The 12,889-nt window shown below is 35.5% G+C and overlaps 1 protein-coding gene across 1 annotated transcript; it reads right to left on the bottom strand.

The window, feature by feature from the left end:
• Positions 1-1,471: 1,471 nt before the first annotated feature.
• AspRS-m (aspartyl-tRNA synthetase, mitochondrial) lies at positions 1,472-10,741 on the bottom strand. The gene is given in 13 exon segments (XM_019054197.2): positions 1,472-1,795; positions 2,740-2,926; positions 3,316-3,380; positions 3,383-3,530; positions 4,389-4,607; positions 5,582-5,701; positions 6,345-6,524; positions 6,942-7,118; positions 7,433-7,603; positions 8,411-8,509; positions 8,932-9,030; positions 9,628-9,794; positions 10,418-10,741. Coding segments are annotated over 13 exon segments (1,959 nt in total). The 5' UTR covers positions 10,545-10,741; the 3' UTR covers positions 1,472-1,595.
• Between the last annotated feature and the right edge of the window lie 2,148 nt (positions 10,742-12,889).

A 12,889-nucleotide genomic window follows, 5' to 3' on the forward strand; every position in this document is an offset into this window, starting at 1 on the left:
TTTTTTGGGGACGTAAACCGCAATAATATGTCACCAAATTCTTTCGGTTGGTGAAAAACTTTCCGAATTGAGAAACATAAATAAATAAATTTGAAAGCAGACTCACGCGAGTTAACTAGACCAATCAACAATCGGTAATGGACCGCCTCGATTTCACCGGACGGTGATTCGCTGAGAGATCTCTTCTCTCTCGTAAGCGGGATTTTTTAAATTGACGGAGAATTCGATGAAAATGATTAAAAATTCTGCCCTATTAAAAAAAAGTAATGCTAGTGAGGAATAGGCTTTCAGAGAAAATCGGCTTTAAACTCGGCTCGATTGCATAACTTCTTGTGAACTGGTCACATGTTCATCCTCTAATTTCACACGTTTATACTTGAATTTTTTGTTATAATCTTGTCTCCCCAGAAGCACAGGGAAGAAATTAAAAATAGACAAACGGTAATAGCCGCTTTCTTCCTTATATGCTCTGCTCTTTCTTGGCAGGGCAAAATTCGTGTCAATCTCATCTAAGAACAATTTGGTTTTAGATGGCTAAGGGACATGCTTAATATTGTGAATGAGCAGAAAAAGGTAAAATAAATTCCTAGGAGGCTTGAACTCTACAAAAATGCTATTATGTAAAAATTTAGTCCATTATTGTTCAGGCAATGATTAATGTTTTACAAAATTTTGCCTTTGTGATAAAACAAAATTTTTAATCAAATAGAGGCACTCGCCTCCTCTCTCTTTTTATTAAGATACAATTGTAATCAGATCTCCGTCTTAATAAGTAGTTATTCTGTCTGTGCACATATCTACCTGTCAGGTTTATTCTTCAAATTGCAAAACGATGAAAAACAGTGATCCAACTTCGAGGTGAAATTTCGTTAGGAGCCATTTAGGCAGGCAAGCCGAACTTTTTCGGAGCCAGCCACGATTTTTAGGGGCCAAAATGACTTTTGCATACAAGCGCATGGTGCCCTGTTGCCGCGACAAGAATTCCTAGCAAGATGTGTGGGACCTTTTTGAAAATAGTAATGTTTGGCCAATATTCTGAGTTTTTTGGTGCATTTTGAGCATACCATCTGGTGAAATAGCATACAGATTTCAGACGAATTAAAAGGAAAATTTGGGAAGTCAGATACCTTGTACGCATAATAATGAAGAAAGAGAAAAAAATTGTAAAATCTGTTAAGTAGTGATAGGTAAGATTGTAGGGTTCTTTGATGGAGTCATTAAGATAATGGTAACAGTTAATGTTAAAACCTGAAACAAGACCAAAAAATTGAGGAATAAGTCTTTTCTATAAAGAACCTCTTGGGAGAACCTCTACTGTCTGCTTGAAGATTTTGCACAAACTCCAAAAAATGGATAATTTTTTTAAAATAAAATCACCTTCCTTCTCTACTCCTGTATGACTTAACTGCTAGAAAGTTTTAACATCAAATGACTCAATTTATGAAAGAGAAAACAATTATTGTAGTCTTCATAAGGATAAAATACATATATATATTTATTTAAAAAAAATTCAACGATGATTACCTCTTAATAGTTACACGGTTTTTATGTACAAGAAAAACAAACAGCTAATTACACGGAGGCACAATGGTACCTTATTGTACTACCTCATCCTCAGGGACAGAGTCTTTCACTTCCTGTTGAAAATTTGGCTGATGATAATAAATTTTATCCTCCACTGAAATATCGCAAGGAGCTCCAACCATGAGGTCTTTGCTCTCAAAACTTTTGGGAAACGCTATGACATCACGGATACTGTTTTCCCCACAGATAATTGCCAACAATCTGTCAAGGCCTAGGCACAGAAACAAACACAAATAAAGTAGTTTAATATAATCGTTATTTGTAATCTGGAGATGAGTATTATAGACACAATTTAATGAAGATGCTGTCATCTAAAAATAAATATGTTAAAACCTGGAGGAAATCTCTAGATTAGCTGAGGACTTGGGTGCAAAAAAGAGCACTTCTCAGTTTTAGAGTTTTAGAATCTCCTTTTACATTTTCGCTCTTAAGGTAAGAAGTAGGTTCCAAATGAAAAAATTTGACTTGTTTCTGTCTGCTTTAATAGAAGACGTTTTTGCTTTTAAAATAATGTATAACATCCTATTTATTTGAAAACCACTCTTTTAACTTTAACTTTTTAATAATAAAGAACTCATTGAGGTCAATCTAGGTATGTTGACCCCCCCCCCCCCTCCACGATTTTGAAAGTAAGTGTTTTTAAACCCTCTGGTGCATGTTTCTCGAAGACTAAAAAGGCTAACTTCATAAACTTTTTTTAAAATTTTCCTCGAAATTAGGGCTCTAGGCAGAACTGGAGTTTAAAGTGAAGACGCAAAACTTTTTTTTTCTTTTTTTTGCTAAAATACAGCTTGGAGAAAACTGCAAAAAAAATGTACCCAAACATCAGCTTTCAAAGAAGAACCTTCATGAAAACAGGTTTCCAGTTTGTGGTTGTAGCCAGTGTAGCCTACAGTCATATTTGCATGCCTTCTAAATTTCAAGCTTGTGGGTCTAAAAGTTTCTCAGAAAAATGCACCAGAAGTTGAACAGATTTTACATTGATTCAACTGAGACCTACTTCTTACCTTAAATGCATTGAAAAAAAGGATTTTCTACTTGATAAAGCAATACATGTAAAGCTATGATTATGAAAGGTGAGTCTGATGAGAAGCATTTGGCCGGTGCATGACTAAACGAAACAAAAACTATGCAAGATAAGGAAGTTATGCAAACCTAGAGCAATGCCACCATGGGGAGGACATCCACAATGCAGAGCATCTAATAAATGCTCAAGGGATGAAGTTGGAATGTTCAGAATCTGTTCCAGGACTTGACGTTGCAGTCGATGATTGTGAATTCGGATTGAACCACCTCCAATTTCAGCACCGTTCAACACCAAATCGTAATGCTGACCACGAACCTGAAAAATAAGGTCTGTGGTAAATAATCAGATTGTTACTCGATGGATCCTGCATGAAAGCCAACCATTTTAGCACTAGAGAGATTGACTTTTTTTTCACACATTTTTTTATTTATTTTTACAAACAAGATTGAAAGTTTGAGAAAAATTCAGGACTAACAGCAATTCCATTCAAAAATCTTCAAGTCCAAGGAATAAATTAAAAGTTTTTCACTTAAAAAAATGAAAAAACAGGTACCTAATATTTCTGTATCTTTTATCTCAGCCAATAAACCTGCATTCAGGCATGCTCCTTGTTGTTGTTAAAATAATAAATTATACGCAATTATAGGCATTTGTATTTGCTTGAGAGACAAGAAGGTGATGTTGCAAATAGTAAACATGCGTACCTTCAATGGATCTGTGAGCAAAAGTGGCAAGTCATCGGGATGCGGAGCAGTGAAAGGATGATGTGAGCTTCTATCCGTCCTGTTGCTTCATCTTTGGTAAATAGTGGAAAATCAGTGATCCATAGGAAGTGAAACTGTGACTTGTGGCGACCAAAATCAACATTCTTTTTTTTAAGGGCTTCGGCAAATTCCAACCGTATTTGACCCAATAATAACTGATGGAATACAAAAAGGGAATAAATTAGCCTTCGTAGCAATTGTAAAAAGGTGACAGAAAGAGTAAACCTTATGAAAGCCACAAATCTCTGTTCTAGAAAGTTAACTTATTCAAAACAGTGGGTCTGTTGCGCATGCCATAGAATTGTGTTTTGATGCTTCACACCTAAAACAACTCATTGATAATAATAGTTCAAGCGCCAAGTCTCTGCATTAAATATTCACAAATACATCAATAAGTCCGGATCCATCATAGTAATGTGCAGATTTGCACTAGTTGCTAAAAAGACAACTCTGACTAGACAAACAGGGAAAAATATGGTATGTACTTCCTCCGCTAATGACCATTTTTTTGTAGTGACAATATTTCCATTAGTGTTGATTATTGGAACTTAGCATTCGAACACATCTTATTATTTTTGCTGCCTTGCAGTCTGTAGCGTTAAAACAAAATTAAGTGGCAAACGCGATTTTGTCATTCTCATGATATTCAAAACGTGTGCTGGACTCAGGCATATCAAGGCCCAGCAAGTTAATTACTTAATGAAAGAAACAATAACAAAAGCAGTAGGATTCGAATCACTGTGAATGGGCTCGATTGAGATGGCTTTCTAAATGAATAATAAGGGGTCTTTCAGAGTCTCATTGGTACTTGTGTCCAAGACTGAATGTTTACAGTTTTATCTGATTACACAAGTGGCTAAACTAGGAGACTACTTGTCTTAATTGGGGCAGATCAAAATTTCCGCCTCTACTTTATTTGTTTTGAGGCAAACACAGCAACTTCATTATCTTTAGTTGTCAACTTGTGTTAGGCGAATAAAAATGTTTCTTTTATTGAATGGCTAGATGCTTACATTACTCTTCTTTTTCCCGATGGCTAGGAATAAGAGATCTCCACTGGCGCAACCAAGCTCTTCAGCAATTTTTTCAGGAGACAATGTTGGCCATATTTTTTTCAGTTTCTCACTCCATGTATTACTGTCGTTGAAAGGCAAAGGAAGGTAGAGGACATCTAGAAATGATTCTTTGGCTAGGATGTCTAACTTCTTCTGTATCGCTTTGGTGTAATGTCCCTGGGTGAGAGAATGCAGTGAATATCTTAAAAGCATAATTATTCCTAAAAAAACTCATTTTAACAAGAAGAAAAAAACTCTGTGCTATATCTGGGCAAATAAATTTACCTTTGTTGATCATGTGACAAGCCTTATTTATGTTCTAAATAGTCATGAGGTCAATAAGGCCTTGATCATACAAGCGTGGTTTGCAGAACTTCGAGTAAACTTGTTCCCGGAACTTGTTGTAACTCAGCTATAACTTATTCCGCAAAATCCCAGTTTGTTAAACCAATTCGCCCTGAAGTTCCGCGAACCGCCCTCGGGTGAACAAGGCCTAACTTTGCTCACACCATCAACAGAGAAGGGACATAATGGAGGGAAAAATATGCTTGTGAAACCCACAAAGCTTACAGGTCATAATCATCAGAAAATAAACACACTCAAGGCCAAAATGGAAAGTCCGTTTTAAGGAATAAAGAGCTACTTTTTCTGGCTCTTCATCAGGCGTTGATAAATTTCCTTGACAAATCATTAATTTTCGGGAAAATTCTTAAATACTTTCCTTCCACTTTTTAGAAAATTGTGTATAGTAATCTGAACTAGAGTGTCAGAAAATTTCAAAGAAAAATATTCCCGACTTTCTTCAAAAATTAATATTTTCTGAGAGGAAATTTGGCAAAATTAGAATGCTCATAAAGCGTTTTTCCTTACCCTAGTAGAACAATTCTTTGATTCTTGATTGTACTGCTCTTTTTTTATTCTCATACTTACAGACAAAATAAAATGCGTGAAAATTGACGAAAGATTTTCTTTTGAAATGCGGCTTACTATTTTAAAAGCACATTACAACCACTGAGAATATAGCCTTCCATCAGTTTGTAGGACTCCAATACTTTTAAAAATTTCAAAATATTGTATTCTAAACTGAGATCATAGATTAAATTACTGTAACACAGATAAAATAAATTGAAAATAAAACAAAGGAGACTTACAGCTTTTTGAGGGAACAATACACTATGAAAATTTAGATTTTTTGACTCTGCACCAAATTTTTTTGTCAAAACTTCAGATTCTCCAGAACTATTGGCGAAGATAGATGTCACATTATGCACCTGTAGTAAAAAACGCGCGGATACATTAAAGTTTAAAACTGAGGGGTTTTTTTTCTCTTTTTTTGGAAAAAATTAAAATGCAGAAGGTTTGTAAAGGTGATAGTTGACGAACATATTTATAATTAAGTTTTAAAACTGTTTCTAATAACTCGATCATTCTCATAAAACTTTTCGAAGATAAGAAATACTTACTCAAAATACTGATAATGAATGAATAGTTTATTCCTCTAAAAACACATCCTGTCACATGAATCACACATCCTGAATACACACCCTGAAGATATTCCATATGAAATTAAAAATCAATCTAATGTAGAACAAAGCTTTACTTGAAATTGATGATATATTCAAATCAGAAAATCTATGAATATATTCTATTGACAAACATATGACATAGTGGAAGAAAGTATCGATGCAGAAAAAAAGAAAGAAAAAATTCTGAAGGGAATCTAGCATCATCCGGGCAGCCAGGCTAGTATTGCCGTAAATTGCAGAGTAACATGCTGAAATGGACGTTCGGAAGAAAATAATAAGTATAAAATGTGTCTGAATTTTAGTCTTTCTACCTTTTCCTTTTCATACTTTGAAAATTTAAAACCTTAAAATTTTTTTTCATTTATAATTTATGCTTTGAAAATCCAACCTCTGATCCAAATGAAACATCCGGTTTGTCAGTGCCATATCGTTCCATTGCTTCTGTATACTTCATTCGGGGAAAGGGCACTGATATTGGCATTAAGTCAGCAGGCCAAGAAGAAACTAGTAAGTTCTCAATCAGTGGGAATATATGCTCTTGTTCCAAGAATGAGAACTCCAGATCTAACTGAAAGGGTGAGAATTCATAATTTGAATGAGAAATTAGGGTGGCACTAAAACTTAAAAGCTGAAAAAAAACAATGACAGTATACACATTGCATTTTCTAAAAAAAAAAAAAAAAAAAAAAACCAACAAAAATTTTTCCTCTTTTTCCAACCAAATGATACTCTAATACTGTGCGTACTTGCTTATTTAAAGCTTTTTAATTAAAAAAATCTCAATGACCTAAAGAAACATCCAATATCTGTGGGAAAACCTCCGAGTTTTCAAAAATCAAAAGAAAAGGAAAGTGAATTTTTCTACAAAATTCTGAAAATTTTACATGGAGTTTAGCAAAAGATGCTGATGTTGTCAATAAGCCACTATTTGCCACAGTTCTTTCACAATCAGCCCTTGAAATTTACAATTTTCAAAGGATTATACCTGAGTGAATTCTGGTTGTCTATCTTTCCTTGAGCCCTCGTCCCTGTAGCATCGCGCCACTTGAAAATATCGATCTACAGCACCAACCATCAGGAGCTGTTTCAACTGCTGCGGACTCTGTACCAATGCATAGTACTGGTTTTTGTTATGGGTAGGAACTACAAATTCTCTGGCTCCCTGCAGGCAAAACTTCAACGCATTAAAATTTACACAGACATATCAATTATGCTTCATTTTTTTAACAAAAAGATTTCCTTGAAATTTTAGGTAACCTCATTAAGTAGAATGAGTGAGGAAAGTTCAAAGAAAAACTTGCCCACCATTTCTTCAAAACTGAATTAATTTCTGGTTAACATGCTGATGCTGTGAATGAAACTCCTTTTTCATTCCTTTCTTTTCATTTGGAAACAGGAAACAGGATTGAAATTTGAAATATTTGACTCTTGAAAGACGAAAAATTTGTTTTAAAAAATAAATTTTTTTTTACTCACCCCAGGAGTTTTTTTGAATAAGGTGGGAGTTTCAACTTCAATAAAAGCACATTCATTGATTAGAAACTCTCTCATCTTCATGATCACTTTCGATCGGAGCCGTAAGTTGTGCTGTAACTTAGGATACCTCAGGTCTAGGTAACGATATTTCATCCGTAGAGACTCTTTGGCCTAGGAAAATAATATTTCAATTAACCCACAAAAAATTATGAACTGTAGAGGTTGGTTTGAAGTTTAAGAATGTGAAATTATTTAATTAAAACTAAATGTGGTTGCCAAATTTCTAGAAATCAAGAACACATGAAATTTCTTTTAGTCTCTCCAACACAGGTCTACAGAGTTCCGAATGAATGTGCAAAGTTACATGATAAAAGTTAAATTTTTGGAGCCAACTTGATCGGCAATCTTAATTTTCAGACGCCAAAATGATTTTTTCCATACATTTTACCAATTATGGTGTATGCAACCTTGTGAGGAGAGCAAATTAGTAATTAAAATGTAAAACAGGTGGGCTGCTTCAAGAATTCACAGTAGATTTTGTTTGAATTTTGAGGCGCCATGTTTGCCCAGTATTCTAAGTTTTTAGGTACCAAAACCTCATTTTTTTAGGTGCATTCGGCGCATGGCACCAGGTGAAGTTGGAACACTATGTATACGTCATTCATAGGACTTAAACATTTTTATAAGCAGCTCCAACATAATTTAATTTATAATATTCTATAAAAAAAAGAGGAACAGATATCTTGAATCATTTTCCAAAATAAATACACTTGTGGTTGATAGGAACATATATAATCAACAAAAATGAACAAAATAGTCTGAGTAAATGTACAGGTAAGAATTACAGACTGAGCCCTAACTTCTTTTATCGGAGTAACTGGTCAGTAAAGTGCAGAATACTTTCTTTTCTTCTCTTTTTTTGATATTTCTGCTTCAAGGCAATACCAAAATGAAAGAAGTCAGATACCAGCAGCTTACCTTGGCATGTTCACGGATATGGAAGGGTAAGTTTGCTTTTGCAACATTTAATACGTCTAGATCTTGGACAATAATTTCAATATCTCCTGTTCCCATGTCCTGTTAGAAAAACAAGATAGAAAAAACCAAAACCAAAATGAGACAAAAAGGAACAATAAAAGGAACTGAGCAAGTTATGAAACTCAGACTTTCGCATATTGAACATGCATTTTGCGTTCAATTGTAGTCTCATGATTATGAATCAGATAGCTAAAATATGATGGCAAATGAAGACTAAGAAAATTGAATTTCAAACCTTTTTTTCATTAAGTATTAAGTCCAAAACCACCTGCTTAAGCGAGCGTTTCTTTCAATAAGTTACTAGTAGGACATTAAATATACTCATCTGAATTTGAAAATTGTAAGTATCAATTAGACAGTATTTAAATTAATCATTCGCTTCTTCAGTTTCTTTACTCATAAAAAATAATACTGTATTAGGTGTTAAATTTTCACATTATTAGATATGGAACTGTACTTACTTTATTTGATTGACCTTCAGGCCTGGCAGTTACAATTCCTCTGAGTTTAATGACTGATTCCAAATTAAGTTTCCCAAGGATGTCCCCAATTTTTTTGCTCTGAAAATTACAGAAAAAAAAACTCCTAAAAATTAGAGGCCACGTAGATTAGGAGGATGAATTGGCAAAACATCAATAAAAATTGATGGCTCCAACACAGAAGTCTTCAACAATTTTTTTAATAAATTATATTTTAAGAGTAATTTAAATTTGAAAATTAATATTGATTCTTACTAAGAAAAACTATTGATCTTACACACTCTTAAGAACGCTATAAAGGCAGAAATCTCTCCCAAAAATTCTCTTTTTAATGCGGTACTAGTGAGGCTGAGATCAATTTTTGCAGAAATCATAAAAGTTTTAAAAAGTTGTCTCCAAGTCTGTAAATATAGATTCAATGTTTGCTTAATAGGGCACATGGAATATTTTTACAGATCATACTCAGCCAACCATTTTTGATGCTGTTGCATTGAGCTCTCATATTACTTATCTTTTTATTCTCTCCCAGCTCGCAGTGTCTTTTTGCAATGATAAGCGCAAGTATGAATGGTTTTTTTTAACTGCTTTCATAAATTTTATGTATTTGTCGAGAGCTAATGTCGATGCACAAGGTTTCAGAATAAAAGTCAAATGCAATACAGCTGAAATTTTACTTACTTCATCAGGGACCAGAAACTGGACAGAACCATATCCATCTCTGAGGACACCAAATTTGTCCAGCCGCTGATATTCCAACCAACCATATAGGGTCACTTCTTTACCAACATCAGAGGACCTCAACTCACCACAAGTATGACTTCTATTGGTATACGTGTTGACAGCATCTGATACAGAAATTTTCCGTAAATTAAAAAATTAAATATTTTTAAGATACCTGGAATTTAACTTTGATATTTAAAATGCAAATGAAAGACCAATTAATCTTGTATTATAATGCTCACTGCTCATTTCTCTGATAGGCATCGGCTGTTTGAGCAGCACCAGGCATACTTATAATGTCCTTTTACTTTAACCGATTTTGTTGGGATAAATGGTTCTTGGAGGGAGGTTGAATAGACACAGGAACTTATGTAATCTAAGGTTTCCAACATGCGCCACTGAGAATAACTTCAAGGATGACTTCCATTACCATTGGCTAATACCACAGTTTCTAGAGACAATAGGTACCATCAGCAAACACTTCTCTACTTTCAAGAGACCTCCATTGGAGTATGGGTAAGTAATAGTAGAGTTTTGCCCTGGTCTGTCTTGTCAGTCAGAAGTTACAATATAAGAAGCATGTATTTGTTTAGAATCAAGGAAAAATAGTCAAAAGACTACATATTCAATCAAAATTAAAAAGGGGCGAAGCAACGCACAGGCACAATATTTAGGAGCTCCACGGAGAAAAGGAAAACATGCAGCAATCATGCAAGAATTTTTGTAGATAATCAGAGAAAATACTAACTGTTAGTGCAACTGGAGAATGCAGATCTACAAGGGAGACCGCAAGCCTCTTGTAAAAACTGACTTCCAATTTTGGAAAAAGCTACTGATAAAAACTGTGGTTTCCCCAGTCTCCCAAACACCATCATTCCGGCTGGAGTTTACATGAATATGTCACAGGGGTCGAAGCACAAAAATTGACAGGTACAACTGACCAAATTGGTCTGTAAAATTATACCAAAACTAAATAGAAAGACTTATGAAAAAGGAGATTTATCTTGTTCAATCAATGGTGAATTTCTACTCCGGTCTCGTCTCGTGATAATTTTGAGGTTAGATATGTGTTCGTTTTGTTTATCAACATTTATGACGTCAAAGTTACAGTTTTGGCGGGAAGTACAAATGAGTGCAACTGTAGTAGTGGCCGGCGCGCACGCACCACAGTCCGCACATTTCCAACTCCAAGTAAGTTTAACTTCGGTAAACTCGACTTTCATAAGTGTTTCATTGAGGAAATATCGTGCATTCACAGGTGGATATGGAGGATGACGGGGAGAGGTCCCTCCGTAAGGGACGTACGACATCCCCCCCTCCTCCTTTCGGGTTGGCCCGAAAAAATGAGGAAGAAACAGGGAAGAAAAGAGGGAACGGAGGAAAGAGGAAGGAAGGAACCTTGTGATTATCCAAGACGAAATTGACTCAAACTGCATACAAGATGCTTTATAATTTCGAAAATTTTCTATGAGAAGCCCCCCCTCCGTTCAAAGTGTCTGAATCCGCCTTTGCGTGAATTATTGCATGTATACTGATTAAAATATATAAATTCAATTTGTCGGCGTGAAAAAGCTGTAGGGGCAATATAAATATATTTCGGTATACACTTTTTGTTCTTTCTTTTTTTCCGCGTTCCCCCTTCACATTTTTCTAATTTTTGAGTGTTTATTAACCCTTAGATGCTCAAGACCTTTTTTTCTACACGCAATTACGCAAATGGTTTTTGAGGTATTATCTATGTTATATGTATTTTCTGTAAGGTGAGAAATACTATTTTTATTTTTATTTTTACCTTTTTTTTGTAGCATATTGGCGCTTTCTCATTCCCGCCTTCTCATCCGCCATTTGAAACTCCCCAGCAGAGATACTTAGTCGAATTAATTTGATAAGGCTTGGGATTTCTAGGATGTCAAAAATTTCCTGACACTACATAACTCTCGCCAAAATGCAATTTTTTAGACGTGCGCTCTTAGGATGCTTAAAAGACCTAGACATGTTATTACTTCTTTTTTTTTCTTTCCTCATTTTCCCCCAAAATGATCATTGATTTTGATACATCAGAGCATATCTTGAGCAAACTTAACCTTAAATTGTCTTAAATTTCAAAAGTAAGAGACACTTCAACGCGGGTTGATGACAGCGCAGCGATGACATTATCCGTGCTTGATTGATGTCTATGTTGCATTAGCAAAATTGAAGGCGCGATGGCGTGAGGCGTGAACTCGAAATTATGCTTCGCTCTTTGCTGCTAGTGAGAAGTCGTTCGGCTTCAGGAGAAAAGTTAAAAAACAAGGCCGGATGACATCTTTTCTATCTCCGGCTGTGCTGCTCACGTAACCTTTGATGCACCATAAAAGCAAGACAAACAGAACCAACACAACATGGAAATAGAGCAAAGGATAAGGAGCGCGTTGATGACGGCGCAGAGATACAACTATTCGTGCTTGATGGATGTCCGTGCTGCATCTGCAAAATTGAAGGCGCGATACCGCGAAGCGTGAACCCGCACTGCTCCGCTATGCTGCCAATGAGAATGAGGTGTCGCTCAGATTCGGGAGGAAAGTTAGAAAAACGAGGCCCGAATAAGTCTCTTGCATCTTCAGCTTCGCTTTTTTCCCTTTTTACAATCATGATCATATTAGAATTTCGATGTACCTTGAAGGTGAAGTTCGTCACATGAGACCTATGAGAGTATAGAGTATAAAGGAGTTTACGACTCGTACCTAAATATGCTTAAAAATTTTGACAAAAGTCCGTGTCCTGCAATGAAAAACTAACGATACATAAGCATTGCTCTTACATCTTGCAAAAAACACTTGAAAATTAAAAAGCTTTATACCCACACCAGATATATGCTTTTCTTTTCCATCCTTCACATATGAAAAACAACTTTAATTTAACATGAGAGAGTTACTTGAGACGTCTCATTTTTTCATTCAATTTCAGTCGATACATTAAAAGTTCAGAATGTCGTATAGTTCCAATGGTACTACAATGAAAGTAGCTCCGCATTGCTAAGTGTATTACAATTTTAGTGGCGTCGCCAGAGACTGCTGAGCGAGTGCACGCGCAGTATATTATACTCGCCGTTGGGCGTCTTTTGTGCGAACACTCGCAACTTCGCAAGTGGCTTGCCTCTCCCAGGAGGGGAGGGGGGAGTGCGGAGTGAGTATGGGGGTCTACCGCCAACAAATTTTGGAATTTTTTCGAAGTAGAGCGA

Source organism: Bemisia tabaci, chromosome 1 (genome assembly GCF_918797505.1).
Source record: "Bemisia tabaci chromosome 1, PGI_BMITA_v3".
NCBI classification, from domain to species: Eukaryota; Metazoa; Arthropoda; class Insecta; order Hemiptera; family Aleyrodidae; genus Bemisia; species Bemisia tabaci.